At 33.3% G+C, this 19739-nt stretch overlaps 1 protein-coding gene across 1 annotated transcript; it reads left to right on the top strand.

The window, feature by feature from the left end:
• The first annotated feature begins 3263 nt into the window (after nt 1–3263).
• LOC128237243 (uncharacterized) lies at nt 3264–16001 on the top strand. The gene is made up of 9 exons (XM_052952592.1): nt 3264–3367; nt 5448–5563; nt 6485–6638; nt 6924–7072; nt 7508–7616; nt 8967–9085; nt 9788–9890; nt 11788–11856; nt 12491–16001. Exons 1-9 carry the CDS (start codon nt 3289–3291, stop codon nt 12658–12660), a joined length of 1068 nt encoding a protein of 355 aa, XP_052808552.1. The 5' UTR covers nt 3264–3288; the 3' UTR covers nt 12661–16001.
• The last annotated feature ends 3738 nt before the right edge of the window (nt 16002–19739 follow it).

Below are 19739 nucleotides of genomic sequence, written 5' to 3'. Positions count from 1 at the left end.
TGAAATACTTAAATTAATATTGACCACAAATACTCTCAAATGTACATAGATTTGAAAGAAAATCATTGTTATTGTGTTGTTGTTTTGTGCAAATATCTTGAGTAATATATAAATGAATTTAAAATTCTATACTTATTATACATGTTCTATCCAACGCTCGTAATGAGTTCATTAAAAGGGCCACTTTTAGGTATGACTGTAGAAAAGAACGTGTGTCCCGAATAATATTTAATACCTAAATAGGCACTAAATCCCGCGATCCAAAGAGGGCCAACTCAGAGCGTCGCTCATAATCGAAGCTTGTGATGGTCTACAGAATACATTTAGCATTATACCATCCACCAACTATTAGCACCACATAATTTTATGACGTATATTATAAGAGAATACATACTTTAATGCATGTTTTTGTCCTGACCGATACTGCCAGCAGGCGCGCAGCTAGCTATACGCAAAATATGCAGCTGCGTATACAAAAAAGTAGAAAAAGAAATAATTGAACCGATGCAACGAAAAAGAAGCGAAGGGTGTATGGGTAGCTTCAACCTCAAAATGAAACATCATTCATATTTGCCTCTTTTTTCCTAAAAGTATAATGCTCATGTTACACGTATGTATGTGAGGGATACTCTATTGTATAAAGAATCATCACAAGCACATCCTCATAATAAGCACAAGTTTACCTAACAAATGTGTAGGAAGTATAATAATCCGTCGATTGACGTATATTATCATTCGCGGGAGCAACTTTACTATTACCTCCGTGGATGTTTCGTCTTATATTTCTTTTTATATTCTTTACACTAGTGCTTGAAAGCTAGACTTGATTTGAGAATTAATGTTTAATGTTTAATTACTCAAGCACATTCGTCGGGGCCCGCATCATCGGGGAGACATGTCAGGAAGGACATGGTACAGAGAGAGGGGCAAATAATGTTGGGAAGAGCATGGATGGATTACAAGAGGAGAGGGAAAAGCAGGATGGGAGAGAGGTCAGTAAAGAGTCGAAGGAAAGAGACAGTAGTGTAAACAGGAGGTCGGGGAGACATGTAAGAAAGGACATGGTACAGAGAGAGGGGCAAATGTTGGGAAGAGCATAGATGGATCACAAGAGGAGCGGAAAAAGCAGGATGGGAGAGAGATCAGTAAAGAGAAGAATTAAAAGAAAGAGTCGTGGTATATGAGAGAGGTAAGGTAGTGAAGAGGGAGGTTCGGGCGAAATACAGGCGTACATAGGGGTGGCGCCAAAAGGGAGTTTGGTGGAAAAAAATAAGCAGGGGCTCAAGTTTAGAGGTGAAGAAACGGAGGCGAAATCTAGGTAAATGGTGGGTGATTAGATAAAAAAACGGATTGGACAGTTCTCGTATCATGCGCGACCACATACGCATGTACGATGGGAAAGCAGAAAAAGAAGGCAGACCTCGTACCATGCACGATCACACGTACGAACGGTGGCTCTGAGCGCCAGCTCCGCCAGTTCCCGTTCAAAGATATCCAAGATTTGAATCTCTGGGAGATTGCTGTCATCATACACACAATGGGGGTTTAAATGACAGATACCTTTAACAATTTCCATGAATATAATAAATTGTATAAATGCAAAAAATGGCAAAAACAAAACTTGCATGTGATAAAAATTAGTTTTAGATATTTGTTTTGATATGACAATTCAACAAAAATGTGTAAGTTGTCATATTTTAGGGAATTATCAATATGGTTATGCCTACCGGTTACTTACGTTAGTCTACGGATAGTATTAATATTCTATAAATACATTTGGTATTACACTAATACTGACTATTTCAATGAAAGGTGCGAAAATTGTATATGAATGAAACGAGGTCTGACACTTTAGTAGCATACCGACGCATAGGTGGCAGTATCCGGATGGGGTTTTTATGATTTTATCTTACACATATATTATGAAAAAAGTGTCCTAGACCGTTTTCACTCCTTGTCCAATCATTTTGAACTCTTCAGGTAATTAACCAGAATTAGTAAGCACAGCCTACACTTGCTTTGTGGAGCTTCAATTTAAAAGACTAACGCGAAAAAAATGTTTAATATTTTAAACGGTTTTTAAGAAATCCATATGGTTTTATCTATTTTTACCGTGGTATTGTTTAACAAACGGTTTATTGCATCCAATAATAATAGAGAACGAGTTGGTGCATCCGAGTACTTCAATACAATTGCAGTTATGTGTTCTTTGCCAGAACTTGTTTTGCAAAGTATTCTTGAAAGTAACTTGCGACTCATGATTAGAATTGTTCATGCAACCGATGATAAATGTATTTATTAATCACTCCAATTCAAGTCATTTCGCACAAAAGTAATCACTCCCCCTCGGGGGCTCCTCGTCTATCTTAAGAAATTACCAAAACAAAATACAAAGATTATTATCCATAGCAAGACTTTCGCTGCTCAGTTACTGAAATATATTACGATCTTACATTAAAACAAACAAAGTTCTATCATACCATTATCTCGCCAAATGGTTATTGCGAAGGATCGGCTATCGAACACCGAGCACTGATTGTGTTGTCATTAATAACACCTTTTCTCGTACAGGTTATGTAAATCGAAACCAAAACGCTTTCGCAAAACGAAAAACAAGAACAATTTCATAAGTTTTGAAATAATGGAGAAACTAAAAGTCAAATCTAACTTTAGAATGCACCAGTGGAAATCTAGTTGATAAATACTTAACTCTGGTTCCCCATAAAATGTCTGCTTACATATACAAATACTATAGCTACACCCCTGGAACTGTTCTCAATGGGAAATCCTGCAGCCATATTTTGAAGAGCAAAATAAAAAAGAAAGAGTTCTGAAAACTCAATCGACGTACAAAATAGAATGTATTTACATATACCTAAAAACCATTGGCATCGGTATTTATAAAGTCAATTTTCAATAAGTTTTTTTACCATAAATAAGTCACGAAATCCCCAATTACATATTTCCTCACACTTCAATGGAAAAAAGTAGAAACGAAAATTTAGAAAACTCTTCGATTCTATCTGGGAGTAGAATTAACCTGTGAGCAATACTTCTGAAAATATCTAGGATAAACAATGAGAAACATACAACTGAACGTACATTGTCAACATTTCCCCATACAATGCCAGATACACAACATCAAACGGTTCAATATGACTTGAAGATATCTGGGAGAAGAATTATTATTGGTCCCGGTAGATATTGAAACAGGGCGCCTGCGTGTACCAAATTCATTTTGCAAATCTCACTACACAATATATTTCCGAAATGCGGAAGTAAACAACAATGGAATCTTTAAATTTTATTTCGTTATTTTTGCTTTTTAAAGTAATTACCTGCCAGCCTGGACAAAACCCAGGGCCAGGTATTAATATATATTTAACATTTTCACGGCTAATCATTTACCATCGATGTTTTTAAAGTGACATCGACGAATTACTGAAAGAAAACAACATTGCATTAAGCTGTTAAGAATGTGGTTAAATCACAATATTTTTGTTGCTGTAGTCTAGTTCATCAAATAACGTTATCTGACGTGTACTCTTGATAATTAAGTAAACAAGAAAGTAATGTTTGTGTGAATAAAGACCAGCCACCCTGGTAGCTCTTGCCGCTCTTGTAGTCCAAATAATTGTATAACGAGGTCTATCTCGAAGCTTTGTCGGAGGAGGCCGAGTTATTACGATTGTATAGAGTTGTTCCCCTTCGCATAATTGTTGTCTGTGTCAGTCAACTTTCGTTTTATTGGAAAGGTAAACAACTTGTTTTAATGCATTAAATGCTTGTTTAGTGCAAAATAACATTTCACTTACATGGTAAAAGATGAATATAATTCTCTATGATAAATTTCAACCATAAAATACTTCACTTAAAACAATTTCAATATTTTTAAAATATCCCCGTTTTTTGCACATTCCCGTTTAGACCTTAGGGATTGGAAGAATCCCGTATAACACGTCTATTATTTTAGACTAGCCGCTCTTGTAGCTACAATAATGAGCTATCAGGGATACTTTTTTATTATTTTGACATTTCTTATGTTTCCCTGTAACGCTACAACTCTCTACCATTTAACACCGGACTAAAGAATGTATAGTAATATATGCATCGATGTTGAATAAAAATGATAAAATTGTTCAATATATACCCGACAGTGATCTAAACCCAATTTGGGAAAAAGACCCTAGACATTTTGGGAAATTTTCCGTCGTGAAAATGCCAAAATTGGGAAATTTAAGAGTTAAAAGAAAAAGCTGTCTAGTCTCCTGCAAATTAGGAAATGATTTTATATCAGTTTATTTCCCTTTAAAAGACCCAAAATGACTGAAATATCAATTCTTTGGTGTAAATATCTAGTGCTATAAATCAATCATGACAGATAATATTTCATACAGATATCTGAATGTGATGAAAATCAATGATTTTCGAGTTCAATTATCAAAAAAAACTTTACATCAAATAATTTATTAGGATTTTTTTTTATTTTTGATTGTTTTTTTTTCTGAAGATTGGGAAAATATCTTATATTTTGCTTTGGGAATGGGTCCGATAGTCAGACCCGTGGGTACTATAGAAAAAGCCCTGCACATAAATATATTCTGGGTCACGAATACAGTTTTATACTTGTACACAACCTGTCAGATTTTTCGCAGATTTACAGATATCGGGATACTTGATAAACAATCGACACATTAAGTGTTTTATGATATCTGAACATTTTTTTTGGCATAATGACAAAAATAAATATGTGTTGAATAGAAGGCAATAACATTTTCGTAGAAATTTGAAATTTTTATGGAGATAATTTCAAAATTGTGGCCGCGTGGATTCTCTGCGCAAGGATCGTTCTCTACTTTTTGCTGGGATGGTGGACGTCATGAGTCTGCCATAGTAAAAAATGGTCAAAAGACTTGTTGACGGACATTTAGGTGGACTAGCCGATCTTGTAGCCTTTTTGTTGGTATGAACCAGCTGTCTGATTATCTCTGTCACTAAAAGCACAATACTAGAGTTCTGTATTCTTAATACTGTCATTAATGAAATGACCAAAATTAAAAATAAATCACCTGTCCTTCTTGCTGTTAATGAGCGAGTTCCTTAAGGGATCAAGCTAGTTTTAAAGTTAGAGGTTAATAACGAGCATAAATTTTACATTCTACCAAATGGTGATTTCATCTTAAGTATGTCATCACTTAGCGAGGATCAAGCTAGAGCAGACTTAAAGAAGAAGTCCACACTGTCATTTTTAATTCTATTTTGAGCTGACAGAGTTTTTATTTGTAATGGACATACTTCAGATGAAATCACCATTTGGTAGAATGTAAAATTTATGCTCGTTATTAGTGCCCATAAGGCTCATATTGTTATAATTAAAATGTCGGTATAAGGCACAGTTTATTTCTGAAATCTTTAATGAAACACTGTTGATTACTTTTTATTTGCAGATGATGTTATAGTGATACAGGACTTGCATGGACGGTGCAATAACATTTGGAACCCGCTGGTGAAAAAAGTTCAGGAGAGAAATAGATACCAGCTGCTATCACACGCTCAAGAACTGGTTTGTATCTTCCAGTAAACTTAACATCATTAGTACTGTAGATATTAAAATAAATTCTGTAACTGAAATTCATTTTGGACAAAATATATGAGTGTAGTTAATTTTAATTACATCATTTTGACAAAAAAGTCTTCCTACACTGTCAATTTTGTTGTTGCTATAAATCAGTGTATTTTTTCACTTTTGAGGAAATTGTTGCAGGGTCCTTTGATAGGGGAAAATAGCATCGGTTTTGCAAAAAGGGGAAAATACAAGCATGATTTATATAATGTTCAACTTGTTTCCAAACCTTTTATTCAACAACCTATGAACATTTTCATGACTGGCACTTTATATTGCTACATTTGCTAATTGTTTAGAGGCCAATGTTCCTCTAAAAAAAGAAGTCAAATGTTTTTTTAAAGGGGATTATTTACCTGGCTAGGGGAAAAATATATACCTATAGGTACTTTTTTCAGGTGGGGGAATGACGCCACATTTTGCCGCCAGAAAGGCAAAAAAAAAAACCCGCTGTTAATTAATCCATACAAGTTTTCAGTTTTTATCCTCATTTCTGTGCAAAGGGTTCTTCAACAAATCCTGGTTTGACTATCTAGAAAGCCCTCTGACGACAAAGTTACCACCAAAAGGCTATTTTTGAAAATAAAATAACTTGTCCTCATATAGTTTACATCTAGCTTGATCATTGTTATCCATGTTTTCATTGTTGAGTAAAAACTTGTAATTGGTATTCACAAGTACGGTATTCCTTGGATGAAATTACAAACACTTGTATACAAATGAAGATCCTTTTCTATTTTCTACATAACCCAAATTCGAAATGCAATTCCTTGGATGAAATTACATACACTTTGTATATACAAATAATGAACCACACTTTGTATATACAAATAATGAACCTTTTCTTACATATCATTTCAGAATTTCTATGAGAGAGGACAAGACTGTGTTGTTACTTTGATAGGGAAGCTTGATCATCAGTGGTCTATACGGATCCAGAGTTTTGATGTGTACGGGCAGACAGATGCTGCTGGGATACCTATTAATTGTTACGATTATGTGAAATTTTATGATGGTAAGAGCATGATGTTTTTGTAAATTAAACAGTTTTGAAATATGGAGATAATTTTAAAGTGTAAATCAAATCTTTAAGAGAACAAATCTAAGTGTGGTGATTGCATTGTGTAGTCAAGCACAGATTACCATATTACGCTTTCCTTATTTTCAGAAGCGGTGATCGCATAAATTTTGGAAAAGTCTTCTTTTGATACCAAATACTAAAAATGCTTTCTGGTAGTCTATATAGTGAAATACACCTCCCTAGGCTCAAAATAGTTGTATATCCTTGTATACTTCCCAGCTGAGAGATGTGACAATGCGAAGCTGTTAAAGGGGATTGATTTCCGGACCGGACTTTGTGGCACACTTTCAGAGACCCAGATTGGTACGCTGGAGTTTACCACCTGTGCAAATGTCCTCACCATACAATTCTTCACTGACATTACTAAGGTATGGAAGAGTTAAGAGCAGGGACAACGTTTTCTATTGTTCTAAAGCAAAAGTCCCTTTTTAATAGGAAGAATTAACGAAATTATCTTTTTAATTTTTAATCAAAATTAAGCATAAAGTGAAAACTGAAAGAGAAACTAAAATGAACTTGAGATAAGAAATGACTGAAAATGTAAGACAAATGAAAAGCAAGCATTTTCTTAAGTAATTTATAAACATGTACTTAATTTATTTTTAGTTAAGAAACTTGCGAAATACTTTAACAATGAATGATATAGTGAATCTGAATATGATTTGATGGTTTATTTAATTTATTCCTTACCTATGTGTACTTGGTACTAGAAATGGAGAAAATACAATTAAAGATTTGTCTCTATTTACATTAATATACTACGTCCTCTAAATTTATTTCTTGTGAATATGTATTGTTTCCAGGGTTCCATCTACAAGAACGGGTTTTCTATCGAGCTCACCCAGTATTTGTGGACCAATCCAACTGGAGGGCCTGACTGTGATTTTGACCTGAACGGCATTGCAGCGGGAGGTATTGAAATATGTTTGTCAATCCGTCAATAAAATGAGAAAGGATGTGAAACACTACACTTCTCTTGAGAGATGTATATGTGGGCTAATACCATGTTTGTGTTCATTGTTTGAGCTAAGGATGACAGGTACATTAATGCAAGGAAAGTGATATTTGCAAGAGTTAACAAGCCTACAAGTAAAAGTTTAAAGTGAACTTTCGCAAACAACTTTTCACGATAGAAAGTCTACATTTTAGGTAGATGCATGAAGAAGTGTTTTAATTTTAATGCATTATGTTAGACTCATTTTACTTTAAGAATAAAAATCAAAAAAAGCATATGATCTGTGTATGTATAAAAAATATAAGCAAGATTTCGACCCTTTTTCTTAACTTGGGAGTTTGTGCCCACTTAGCTATTAATTGAAAACTCCATTTATAACATCTGAAGTCAATTTAGTTAGACATAATAATGCATTTAAATTAATTTACTGGTACCTATAAAGCTACTCTCTCACAGATTAACAGTTTTAACATTTAAAAAAAAGAAGAGTCTCGGAATCATTTTTTTTGCACTGATACTTGTACCTTCAATTCAGTCCTGTTAGATAGCTCACAATGGAACAGAACTCAATTGTTTGGGAATCTGATAAAAGTTTCATTTTTCCTTAAGCCATAACATCCCTTTTTAACGTTAATATGAAAACCTGCAATCTGATCTTATGTCAGAAGTCTTATATTACTGGTTTACACACATTTATGTAAAACATGGCTCATTCCAAGACCAAAAATAAATAAGGTTGTCAAAACAGTCAAGCTGCGAGAGGACAGGTTTAAACCCAACTATAATATTTAATTGTTTTGGATGTTTTTCTTCCAAACTTTGAAGTTCAAGTATAAGAATGTTCAGATTTCTGTTCAGCAATTCTGACAAAATGTGAAATAATTTGCAACAAAAATATGCTAGCTCTACACAAGGTTATTCAAACTATTGAATTAATTCAAAACTTATTGGATACCGTATGTATTTATAATGTAACATCAATGCCAGGTTTTGATATGTTTAACTCACAAGCTTTCTCAAGTTTAATCGGAAATGTTGGAAGTTTTTGCACTTCCGAGGGCTCAAATTTGGAAGTTTAAGTTTCAGTCTATTTCCTGGGATTAATATTCTTCAAAACTTCCATTAAAGTCATCCCATACATACTTCAGTTTGATAATTACATGTATATTTAGATTTTGTTCCCATTGGTATTGCATTAAAAAGAAAGAAATTAAGCTTTTAACTTCCCATCTTCTTCAGAATATATAATTATGCAAACAGATTTTTTCAATGACATCACATCATATGTTGGTATTTTCTTCCCACAGTGTGGCGAGATGGTACGTTCAATGAGTTTCAAAACACATGGTCTGATCAGCCGGTCATTCCCGGGTATGTGGAAGGAGGGAATGAGGCCAACTATGACAAGGAGATTGACGGAATTACGGTTTGTGAAATATTGAAATCTCATAAGGTTACTGTAGTTCGTTATGAGTGAATTCTTACATATAGAGATTTCACACTAGAGATTTCACACTAGCAAATGTTTCTTCCTATAAGTGATAGTGTGAAATCTGGTAGCTTTGAAACACAAAGTCAAAATAGATTAGTTAAAAAGAAATGTATACAAAAAATATTTCTCCTCTCCTTTAAATGATATATTTGATTTATGAAATTATTCAGTGCTATTGTTTTTCACATTTTTGGCTGTTTCATTTAACATCACATTTGTAGAAATTTGTTTTGCACTAGATATATTTAATTCGACATTTGTTTGCTGTGTCAGAATATGCTTGAATATGAGAATTTGTAATTGGTGCTCACAGTAATTGGGCCTTTAATAAGTATAATTGTAACATAAGAAAATTTCATGTAAGGTGTGCTAGTTCGCCCAGTTGAAACGGAGAAAGACAAGACGGCTTCATATACTTCTATTTGATAGGTCCTCCAGGGAGTGAGACCTGTAATTAGTAACATTAAAATAATAAACGAATGTTCCATATTTCAAGTACATAAAGTGCCCAGTTGAACTGCAGAGAAATTGGGCGGCCACAGACACAGGATGTTAATGTTATAGTGGCTTCAAGGAGTGGGCCTTAAGTTAGATACAGGGTCATATTTATATGAATGTTTCATATTATCTTTACAGTGTTACGAGTGCGTTAACTGTCCAGTTGAACCGTTTGAACCGGAGAAAGACGGGACAGCCACAGATACAGGATGTTATAGGTGCTCCAAGGAGTGGGACCAAGGTATTGTTTTTTAATGTCACCAGGTAATGTGTTACAGTAAAACTGCGGTCACAGGCAGTCGTTCGAGACTGGCGGTCCCTCGAGGTCAGAACTTGGTCCCCATCATTTTTCCTTCTATTTTCATATCAAATATACTGACGCTGCATCAAAACCGAAATAATTTGAGGAGTTGAGTACAGCTGGTCCCAAATACATTTATCATGCACAAATCCTTATGGCTCTCTCGAGGTCATAATTTTACACTTAATCCCGAATGCATTTTCCAAAATAAACAAGTTGAAAGGAAATTTCATGAGGTGTGAAAAAAACGTTTATGACTGTTAACGTCCGACCGCTATTAGTTGATAAAGGCATTTGGGAAGATAATTGTGTTTGAACAGTTTCGCGAGACAGACAAGATGCGCCAATCATCAATCCTTGATTTTGCGAAACTTAAATCTGACTTATGCCATAATATGTACTGTCATATTTAAATATTGCTTGTTTAGAAAATGGCCTTTTTATAAAAATACAACGCAACGCATAATTGGTGTCGTAGTAAACAGCCGAATTGACGACTTCTAACATAAAATACACTGAAAGATATTTCATAACAGACTGGGAAATTGAAACTTGGGTCTCTCGAAACATCGGTTCCCTCAAGGTTTCAGCTCGGACCCCGGCGTCCTCGAACTATCACAGTTTTACTGTATTTGATAAATTAATTTGAAACATGTTGTATTTTTTCTATAACAGCATGACAACCAGGTATTGAAAATCAGTAAAAAAAACATTATCTAGTATCATCATTAATAAACTGAGAGGCCATTTTGATCAATCATCATTTTACATTATCTAGTATCATCATTAATAAACTGAGAGGCCATTTTGATCAATCATCAATTTCATTATCCAAACAGAATCATGTTAAAATGGAAAGTTTTGATGGAAAAACCTGTATAATAGTTAAATGTTTGTTAAAAATTACATTTTCGGTCATTTGGTACACCAAGACATGACTAACCTTATTGGTTGTGATATAAAGTTGATAACTTCTTTGTTCTGGTTTAGTAAATTGGTAAAACTTCCATTTAGAATGCCATGATAAAGATTTTGATGAAAAAATATAAGCCATTATCAAATTTTGTAAATCGTAATTGATTTTTTGGAATTTTTTATCGATTATTGCTAACTTGAGGCAAATGATCAATATTCAGCAATGCTCGATAATCTTTTAACCACTTGAAAAGGCGAGGGGATATAGTAGTGGTAGGCGCGATTCCGTGTGTGTGTGTGTGTGTGTGTCCGTCCGGCCCACATTTATTTCTTTGCATCTCCTCTTACATTTCTCATGCGATTTCTACCAAACTTTCACAGATTGATGATCATGAAGTGAAGCAGCGCATATTGTCGGGCTTTCCCGATTCGACTTTTTTTGAAAGAGTTATTGCCCTTTGCTTATTTTACATTTAAAATTGGTGTCTTCGCAACTCCTCTTACGTTTTTCATGCGATTTCTACCAAACTTTCACAGATTGATGATCATAAAGTGAAGCAGCGCATATTGTCGGGCTTTCCTGATTTGACCATTTTTGAAAGAGTTATTGCCCTTTGCTTATTTTACATATAAAATTGGTTTCTTCGCAACTCCACTTACGTTGATGACTATAAAGTGATGCAGCGCATATTGTCAGGCTTTTGCAATTTGACCTTATTTGAAAGAGTTATTGCCCTTTCTTAATTACGGTATACGCATTTCTTATGTTCCTGAGAAACTACCCTTACCATTGATTGGCTTTCATTACAAAAAAATGCCCCATGAGGCGGGGGATATAGCTGTCTGTGACCGCTCTTGTTTTTTTTAAAATAACAAATTTTATAGTTAACCAAATACTTACAATAGTATATATATTTTGCAGAATACCAGGTTGCCAGAAGGAAATGCTACAGCAGAGTTGACTACACAAACTTCATAGAGGCTTTAAGAGGTACAGAAATAGTTTTGTTGGCTTCTTTGATATACTCACCAGTAAGGCTCCCAGGTTTACAGATATTTGTAAACGTGTAAACGGGACGAAATAAACGCCCGGGCTTTCTGTACATAAACACTGCCTGCAAGCACTTATACATTGATTCATTGTAGGAGGTGAATGAACGTCCACTAGTTTTCGTGTTACCATCTATAAATTGTCAGTATCCAAATTGAACTACAAACAGAACAAAAAGGCAGAGCTTAACAATTCGGTTACTAGCATGCCTATAAATTACAATGCAATTCACTTATATTGCATGCTAGTTATTGAACCCTGTCCTTGACACCAAACTGTATAAAACAGTTTTGTCACCTGTTACCCTCGTTAATTGAGATTATACTCTAGCATTGCAGCTCTGAGGTATAAATTAATAACTCTGGTTGTGATTGCAGTAATTATTACACCGAAAGATAAAACCAGATGCATAATTGCAGCAAGTCCAATAACTCTAGCTAGAGTATTTGTCAAGTAATGCCCCTTGACCAAACTGCTTGCAGTGATCTGTTTTTCATATATATGACTTGTAACTTTCATTCATATTGAGCCTCTGACTAATTGATTGACGCATGTTTTTCAATTTCCGTTGCAGAAATAAACGAGCCCTTCATTGGCTGCAGACAAAGTGTAGATGACTTTTCCCGGACGAGGAACTACTGCTTCTGTGATACAGATCTGTGTAACGAGGGCACAAGAAGCTTTATAAACTACATAACAATGTGCTCTCTAGTGCTGGTTACAATGGTTTTGAGGTTATTGTAGGGAGATGGTTTTAATGGTTGATATAATTTTATTTATAGGATGTACATCAAACAGGTTACTAAATTTATATACAGTTAAACCCCGTTGACTGGACTCCTTTTGTTCCAATTCCTGTTGGCTCAAACTGGATGCAAAGGACCAGTTTCTTTAAACTAAAGGTAAGCAATCAAACTTGGTTCAAAATTATTGAGGCTCAAGGTATGTTCGCTGTTCCCTGAGAGTTTGAGCCAACGGGGTCAGACTGTATCTAATGTTTAGAACTTTGTGTTTAAATCACGTTTTAGGGAACACTATATCATTCAAGTTCCATTTTACATGTCAAATTTTGGTTTAGATTTTAAGAATCAACTTGTGTGTGAAACTAATAATATTCAGTAGATTCTATTAAGTGCTACGGGTGGCATTATTGTATTTCTAAAATTACAGTAAATTGGTTATTTGTAAAATTATCATAATTCGGCAAATTAAATTTAGTATTTAAATCCAAACATATCATGGCCATTGTAAATTTTCATTTATTGGATAATTACACTTTTTATTTAAAAATACATATCAGGGTTTTTTGATAATACCCTTTTTAATGGTATATAGAGTATGCAATACTCATTTTATGTTCATAATAATTATGTATATGATGTCTTCATTTTACAATTATATATTCATATCTTACATACATATCAGTTTTAAATATGTGATTTTTTTATGTCAATTGCAATTTTGTGAAAAAAATTATGTGCACCATTCCAAATTTTTGCTATATAGAGAATACATGTATTAAAATAATATTTGGCGTTTCTCTTTGTGAAAGAAAGTCAATGGGTCAAAGGAATTGTCATTGCCTTGGTGCTTTCATCTGGATGGTCATCATACAAACACTTATTTTTGCCGTAACTTAAACATATATATTGACATGAAAAATTTACCAGGATATTCAGATATTAAAGAAACATAATTATGTGTAGCATGGCCCATAACTCTGGATATAGTAATTATAGAGTTATCCCACATGACCATGAAAAACAGACAAACTTTTGCATCCCCTTGCAAAAATATTGTTATATCACACGCGAACAAGTATGTGATTTGTCTGCAGATTTCCTTGGATCCTATGACTTGTGGACCCCCCCCCCCCAAAAAAAAAACAACTACTTTTATAATTGATTAAATAATGTAAACTGAATGCAAAGAGAGCCCACAAAAAGGTCATAAAAAGCCAGTTTTGCCTCTGGGCAGGGGGGTGCTTTACTCCTTAGGAAGCCTAGAGCGGCCCCAACCCCCCTTGCTGAAATTCATTGGTTTCAGCTGCCAGGTCAGTCACATCCCTTGACTTATTGTTCATTTCAAATTTGTGATATTTTCAAGTATATATTAACATGTACAGTCCAACAGGTTTCGATATTCATACATACCGTAATTATTCAATTAATCGCCCATCCTCTAATAATTGTTCTAAAAATGTGCAACAATATTGCCTCCTCTAAACATGCTACACCATTTTAAAAAACAACAACAACACCATACCTTTCAAATTAGTTTCCGGATTTCCTGCTTTAAATACAATCTTACTTCACTTTTTTTGTCTTTATGTCAAAATAATATAATGATGACTGATTTTATCTTGGTTAAAATCAATTGTCTCTAATCAAACACCCATCCCCTACTTTGAACTCGGGTGCGATTCTGATAAACGCATGGGTGATAAATAGAATAATAATGGTACATGTACAGTCGAACAGGTTTTGACATTCATACATATATTGCATTTTTTATGTGTTTTTATATAAACCGGCATGTTTTATGTATGTGGTTATATATAGGATTTTGAACTGGTTTCAGAAAATTTCTCATTTGTTTGATTTGATTATAATTATGCACAATAAATCAAATTTCACAACACATACACGGTTAAAGGTTGTTAAATGTTGCATGTGCCATTTTTATATTCAAATAATCTCTTGTTTATCACCTACATTTCCATTTCCTGTTGTACCACGCTTAACATTAAGAATTGCAGTTTTATTACTTAACAGACATGACATGATAATTTGGTTCCATCCTGCTGAAGACACAATATATTCTAAGACAGTTAGAACACATTATATATAATCTTGCTCGCTTGCACCACTCTTCTTAATCAGTGAAATTTTACAATATGTTACCAAACTATTACTTAAACAATGGGCCACTTGTTCAGAACTTTGTTAAAGTTAACAACATGATTACCGTAAGAAGATCATTGTTAACTATTAAAAGTGAAATAATCAACAATGTGCTCATACATTTAACTAAATCAAGTTCAGCTGAAACAGTTACCTCAAATCTTGTTCAAATAATGAACCTCTGAAAGGCAACTACAATGATGTCAAAGATGCACTCTTACTCCCAAATAAGATTTACCACAATTAATACAATTGTTTGATATACCAAAAAGGATGAATAAATGTCGAAAAACAATGGTTCTTATGAAGGATACCAAGTTTAATTTGAAAGAAAAGTGCAGAAAACATGGTATTTCTACATTATGAGATATAGTAGGTCACAGCTAATCTTTAAGCACTCGCCAATCATTTAATAATTTTGGTTTTTCAGTTTTTGAATATGGTACACTGTTACAATCTTGTTATCAGTAATTAATAATGCATGCATCATTATGTAAATAGTTAATGGTTTATCGCTCAAAGATTATGTTTGTTATTCATGTGTATGCATTAATTTTGAATAAGATTGTCACTTTAAAAGTTCTGAACAATCGACCCAATATTGCATAATGCTAAACATGGCATACATCTGTTGCAGAATGTTATGTTGTTATGCTAAGTATGAGCTGCTGTAATATTAGTAATTGCTGAAATGTTGTGCATAAAAAATATTTCATGATCAGATTTATATGTAGTTTAGTATTTTTTTACATGCATTTATCAATTTGAATTGGTTTCAAAACTATATATTGTTCACTGGCTCAGCCTCTTTCTAAATGAACAAATATACCCGGTCATAATCAGTAATGGCCGTTAAAAATCTTTAATGGAAATAAATATTGCAATCAGATTGGACAAAATATAATTTCAAACACTAAATTCTCTTAAATGCCACTTTATTTTTCACAAAGATTATAAATTTGTCAATGTTAAACTTGCAAAAATTAATATGTGTTGAAGGGAACTTATTTTTTGTTTGGTATAATATCAATATAAAATCAATGAAAATAACCAAATTGTTTTATCTTTTAAAGATTCAGGGAACAATTTGTTGCTCATTGGATTTTAATTATATTATACTTCCAATTTTACTTTTTCATTCCTTACACTGTATAATAGAGAACAATAAACGTAGAAATTCTATTTGCTGTTCTGTGATTTGCAAACATCAGGCCTCAATTTCTCGAAACTTCTTAAGCTTAAAAGGTTTAAGTAGTTTACTTCAATAAGCCAAAATACATACTTAAAATGAATTTTGGTAAATGCTAATGGTTTATTGCGATTATCGTAAAGACAATTCCTATCGAAAGTATAAAAGCTCATAGTAGTAGATATAACACAAATTCTTGAAAAACAAAAATAGTGAGCTTAGCTTAATCCTGTTATAAGGGACCCAGAAATTAGGGTCATGGGTTCTAAAGTTCAGGATTAAAGCTGCACTCTCACAGATATACCATTTTTATAACTTTTATTTTTTGTCTTGGAAAGAGCTAAGTTTTGGGTTAATATCTGGAAAACAACGATAAAATATTGCTGACAAAAGATCAGATGACAGATTTTCTTATTACTATTCGAAAATTAATGTTTTAGAGCTTAAACTGTTAATAAAGGTATAAGAAAAATGCATAAAACATCATTTTTTGAATTTAAATATAAAAACCTGCGATCCAATTTTTTGTCAGCAGTCTTATATAACTGATTTCCATGCATTTTCGCAAAAATTGGCTCGTTCCAAACAAAAAGTAAAAAAAGTTGTCAAAACTTTCAATCTCTGAGAGTGCAGCTTTAACTCTGAAATCAGTATTAAGAGCTTTTAACTTCAGACTATTGTACAGTTTTAAAGAATGGGGACACTTGTATCAAGAACAGTAGAAACCCGTGCCGAAAAAGGTTCGCTAAAGCTAAGCTAAAAGCTGAGCTAAAAGCACAGCTAAAAGCATAGCTAAAAGCATAGCTAAAAGCTTAGCGGTATTGGCCCGAAAAAGCGCAGCTTTTTTTTATAAAAAACGCAGCTTTTTGGGAAAAAACAACACAGCTGCTGCGCTAAAGCTATGCTTTTTTGCCAAAATAGCTTAGCTAATTTCTTAAAAAAGCTCAGCTCTTGGTGATATTGGGCAAAATAGCTAAGCTATTTTTATGAAAAGCGCAGCTTTATGGCGGTATTGGCCCAAAAGCTAAGCTTTTTGATGGAGCTGCGCTTTTTCTTAAATAGCTAAGCTAATTATGAAAAGCGCAGCTTTATGGCGGTATTGGCCCAAAAGCTTAGCTTTTTCTAAAATAGCTTAGCTAATTATGAAAAACGCAACTGTATGGCGGTATTGGCCCAAAAGCAAAGCTTTTTGATGGAGCTGCGCTTTTTCTTCAATAGCTAAGCTATTTTATGAAAAGCTATGCTTTTTGGCCCAAAAGCTTAGCTTTTTCTAAAATAGCTTAGCTAATTATGAAAAGCGCAGCTTTATGGCGGTATTGGCCCAAAAGCTTAGCTTTTTCTAAAATAGCTTAGCTAATTATGAAAAGCGCAGCTTTTTGGCGGTATTGGCCCAAAAGCTTAGCTTTTTCTAAAATAGCTAAGCTAATTATGAAAAGCGCAGCTTTATGGCGGTATTGGCCCAAAAGCTTAGTTTTTTCTAAAATAGCTTAGCTAATTATGAAAAGTGCAGCTTTATGGCGGTATTGGCCCAAAAGCTTAGCTTTTTCTAAAATAGCTTAGCTAATTATGAAAAGCGCAGCTTTATGGCGGTATTGGCCCAAAAGCTTAGCTTTTTCTAAAATAGCTTAGCTAATTATGAAAAGCGCAGCTTTATGGCAGAATTGGCCCAAAAGCTTAGCTTTTGGATGTGGCTGTGTTTTTTCTTCGAAATAGCTTAGCTAATTATGAAAAGCTTTATGGCGGTGTTGGCCAAAAAGCTTAGCTTTATGATGAAGCTTTTCAAATAGCTTAGCTAATTTAGCGCAGCTTTTAAAAAAAAAAAACGTAGCTCATACTTTCATAAAAAATACCACAGGTGAAAAAAAGATTTTACAAAAACAAAACGCACTAAATACACACTTGAGTGTATCTAAAGTGCATTTTTTAACAAAAATATACGCTTTAAACAAAATTAAAAAAAACAAAAAAAACACCAAGTGTGTTTAAACCGCGTTATATAAATATATTGAACCATCAAAAATAGAACACATTTGAATAAATACATAGACATTTTGCTTTATTTAAATTTCCTAAACATGTGTTTGTGTTACAGATATTTTTATTGTTTCATATTTAATTGTACATGACACCTTGTAACTGGACATAATGTATTTACAGACAGACAAACAAGTACATATTTGTCAAATTTAGCAATAATAAAATAACCTTTTACTCAGTGGCAAAAATAATTGATAGAAAATCATGAAACTACAAATTGGAAAATGACAAGTCTCAAGGATCTTTTGTTATATTTTTGTCAAATCTAGAGATTCCTGACAGCTCTGGAATAAAACAGGGTATCATATTTTAAATATGTAATGACTTTATTAGTACTTAACTTAAATTGATTGACCCAATTTGGCCAGTTTCCAATAACTGGTAAGCCATGTGGCAGATGGCAGTTTTATGACCCCTCCAAAAACCAACACTGTAATCATTTGTATAGCATTAAAGGTGCTAGTGTGCATATGTATGGCAATTTCAGCTTAATATGTTAATATGATATTAACATATATATAAGGCTGAAAACAAGTGCATCTTCATAGAGTTTTAAAATTACCTAAATCTACTATGTGGGACCAATAATCCTACATCCAGCTACTATCTACAACAGCATTGTTATTTATTAAAATATGAGCACTAGATTGAAAGTTGACAAATAAAAGTCCCACAAGTAGTCAAGTGTCATAACAGTGAAATTAACAACTGAAATAAAGAATACATACCATGACCTGAGTGCTTTCACATGTCAGTTTATCACAAATCATCCAATAGTGGTATGTCATGTTTCTAATCATAGTTCATATTTATCTGATCTAATGATCAATATTTTACTTCACTAATTTAAGTTTAATGGCACTGGTTAAAGTTTGATCTAATGATCAATATTTTACTTCACTAATTTAAGTTTAATGGCACTGGTTAAATGCCAAAGACAGCCAAAAATTGTCTTATTTTAAATCGAATCAGCATGTACAGAGACAAAGAATAACTTGACCAACATGGATTCAATTTTAGTTTAAAATAAAAAATCCAAAATAGAATAATCAGGACCTGATGAGATGGGACACATTTTCAAAACAATTTAAAGGTATTTAGGAAAATGCTATATTTTCAGACACCTGCGTTTTGAATAAAAAAAAACACAGAAAAATATTTGGAATTTCTATTTTAATAACTGTGTTATAAATAAATAATAAAATTTTGAAAATGAATTTCACAATATAAACCTTTGTTTTTCTCCAAAAGCTTAGTCTTTTGTTTGAAAAGCTTAGTCTTTTAAAGAAATACTAACCCAATTTTAATTTTGGAAAAGACGCAGCTAATATGAAAAAGACGCAGCTTTTCTAAGAGGCAATCTTTTACCTAGTCAAAAGACGCAGCTTTAGCTAAGCTTTTAAATAAAAAAACGCATCTTCATAAACAAAAAGCGCAGCTTAGAAGAAAAAACTCAGCTTTTAGAGAAAAGAACATAGCTTTTGTTCAGCTCTTTTTTTAAAAGCGCAGCTTTGAAGAAAAAGCGCAGCTTTTTAGAGGAAAAAACATAGCTTTAGCTAAGCTATTATTAAAAAGCACAGCTTTTGCTAACCTTTCTATAAAAAACACAGCTTTTGCTAAGCTTTTTCAAAATAGCTTAGCTAAAAAAACACAGCTTTTTGAAAAGCATAGCTTTAGCTAAGCTAAAGCTGCGC

This window comes from Mya arenaria, chromosome 6, assembly GCF_026914265.1.
Source record: "Mya arenaria isolate MELC-2E11 chromosome 6, ASM2691426v1".
NCBI classification, from domain to species: domain Eukaryota; kingdom Metazoa; phylum Mollusca; class Bivalvia; order Myida; family Myidae; genus Mya; species Mya arenaria.
The sequence above is the reverse complement of the archived record's forward strand: the minus strand, read 5'-3'. Positions and strand labels throughout refer to the sequence as shown.

What these genes read in the sequence shown, in the direction of transcription:
- LOC128237243 (XM_052952592.1), top strand. Translation starts at nt 3,289, where the DNA reads ATGGAATCTTTAAATTTTATTTCGTTATTTTTGCTTTTTAAAGTAATT. An exon ending in TTATGTGAAATTTTATGATG is followed by an intron (nt 6,639 to 6,923) that starts GTAAGAGCATGA and finishes TATACTTCCCAG; the next exon opens with CTGAGAGATGTGACAATGCG. An exon ending in AGGAGATTGACGGAATTACG is followed by an intron (nt 9,086 to 9,787) that starts GTTTGTGAAATA and finishes TTATCTTTACAG; the next exon opens with TGTTACGAGTGCGTTAACTG.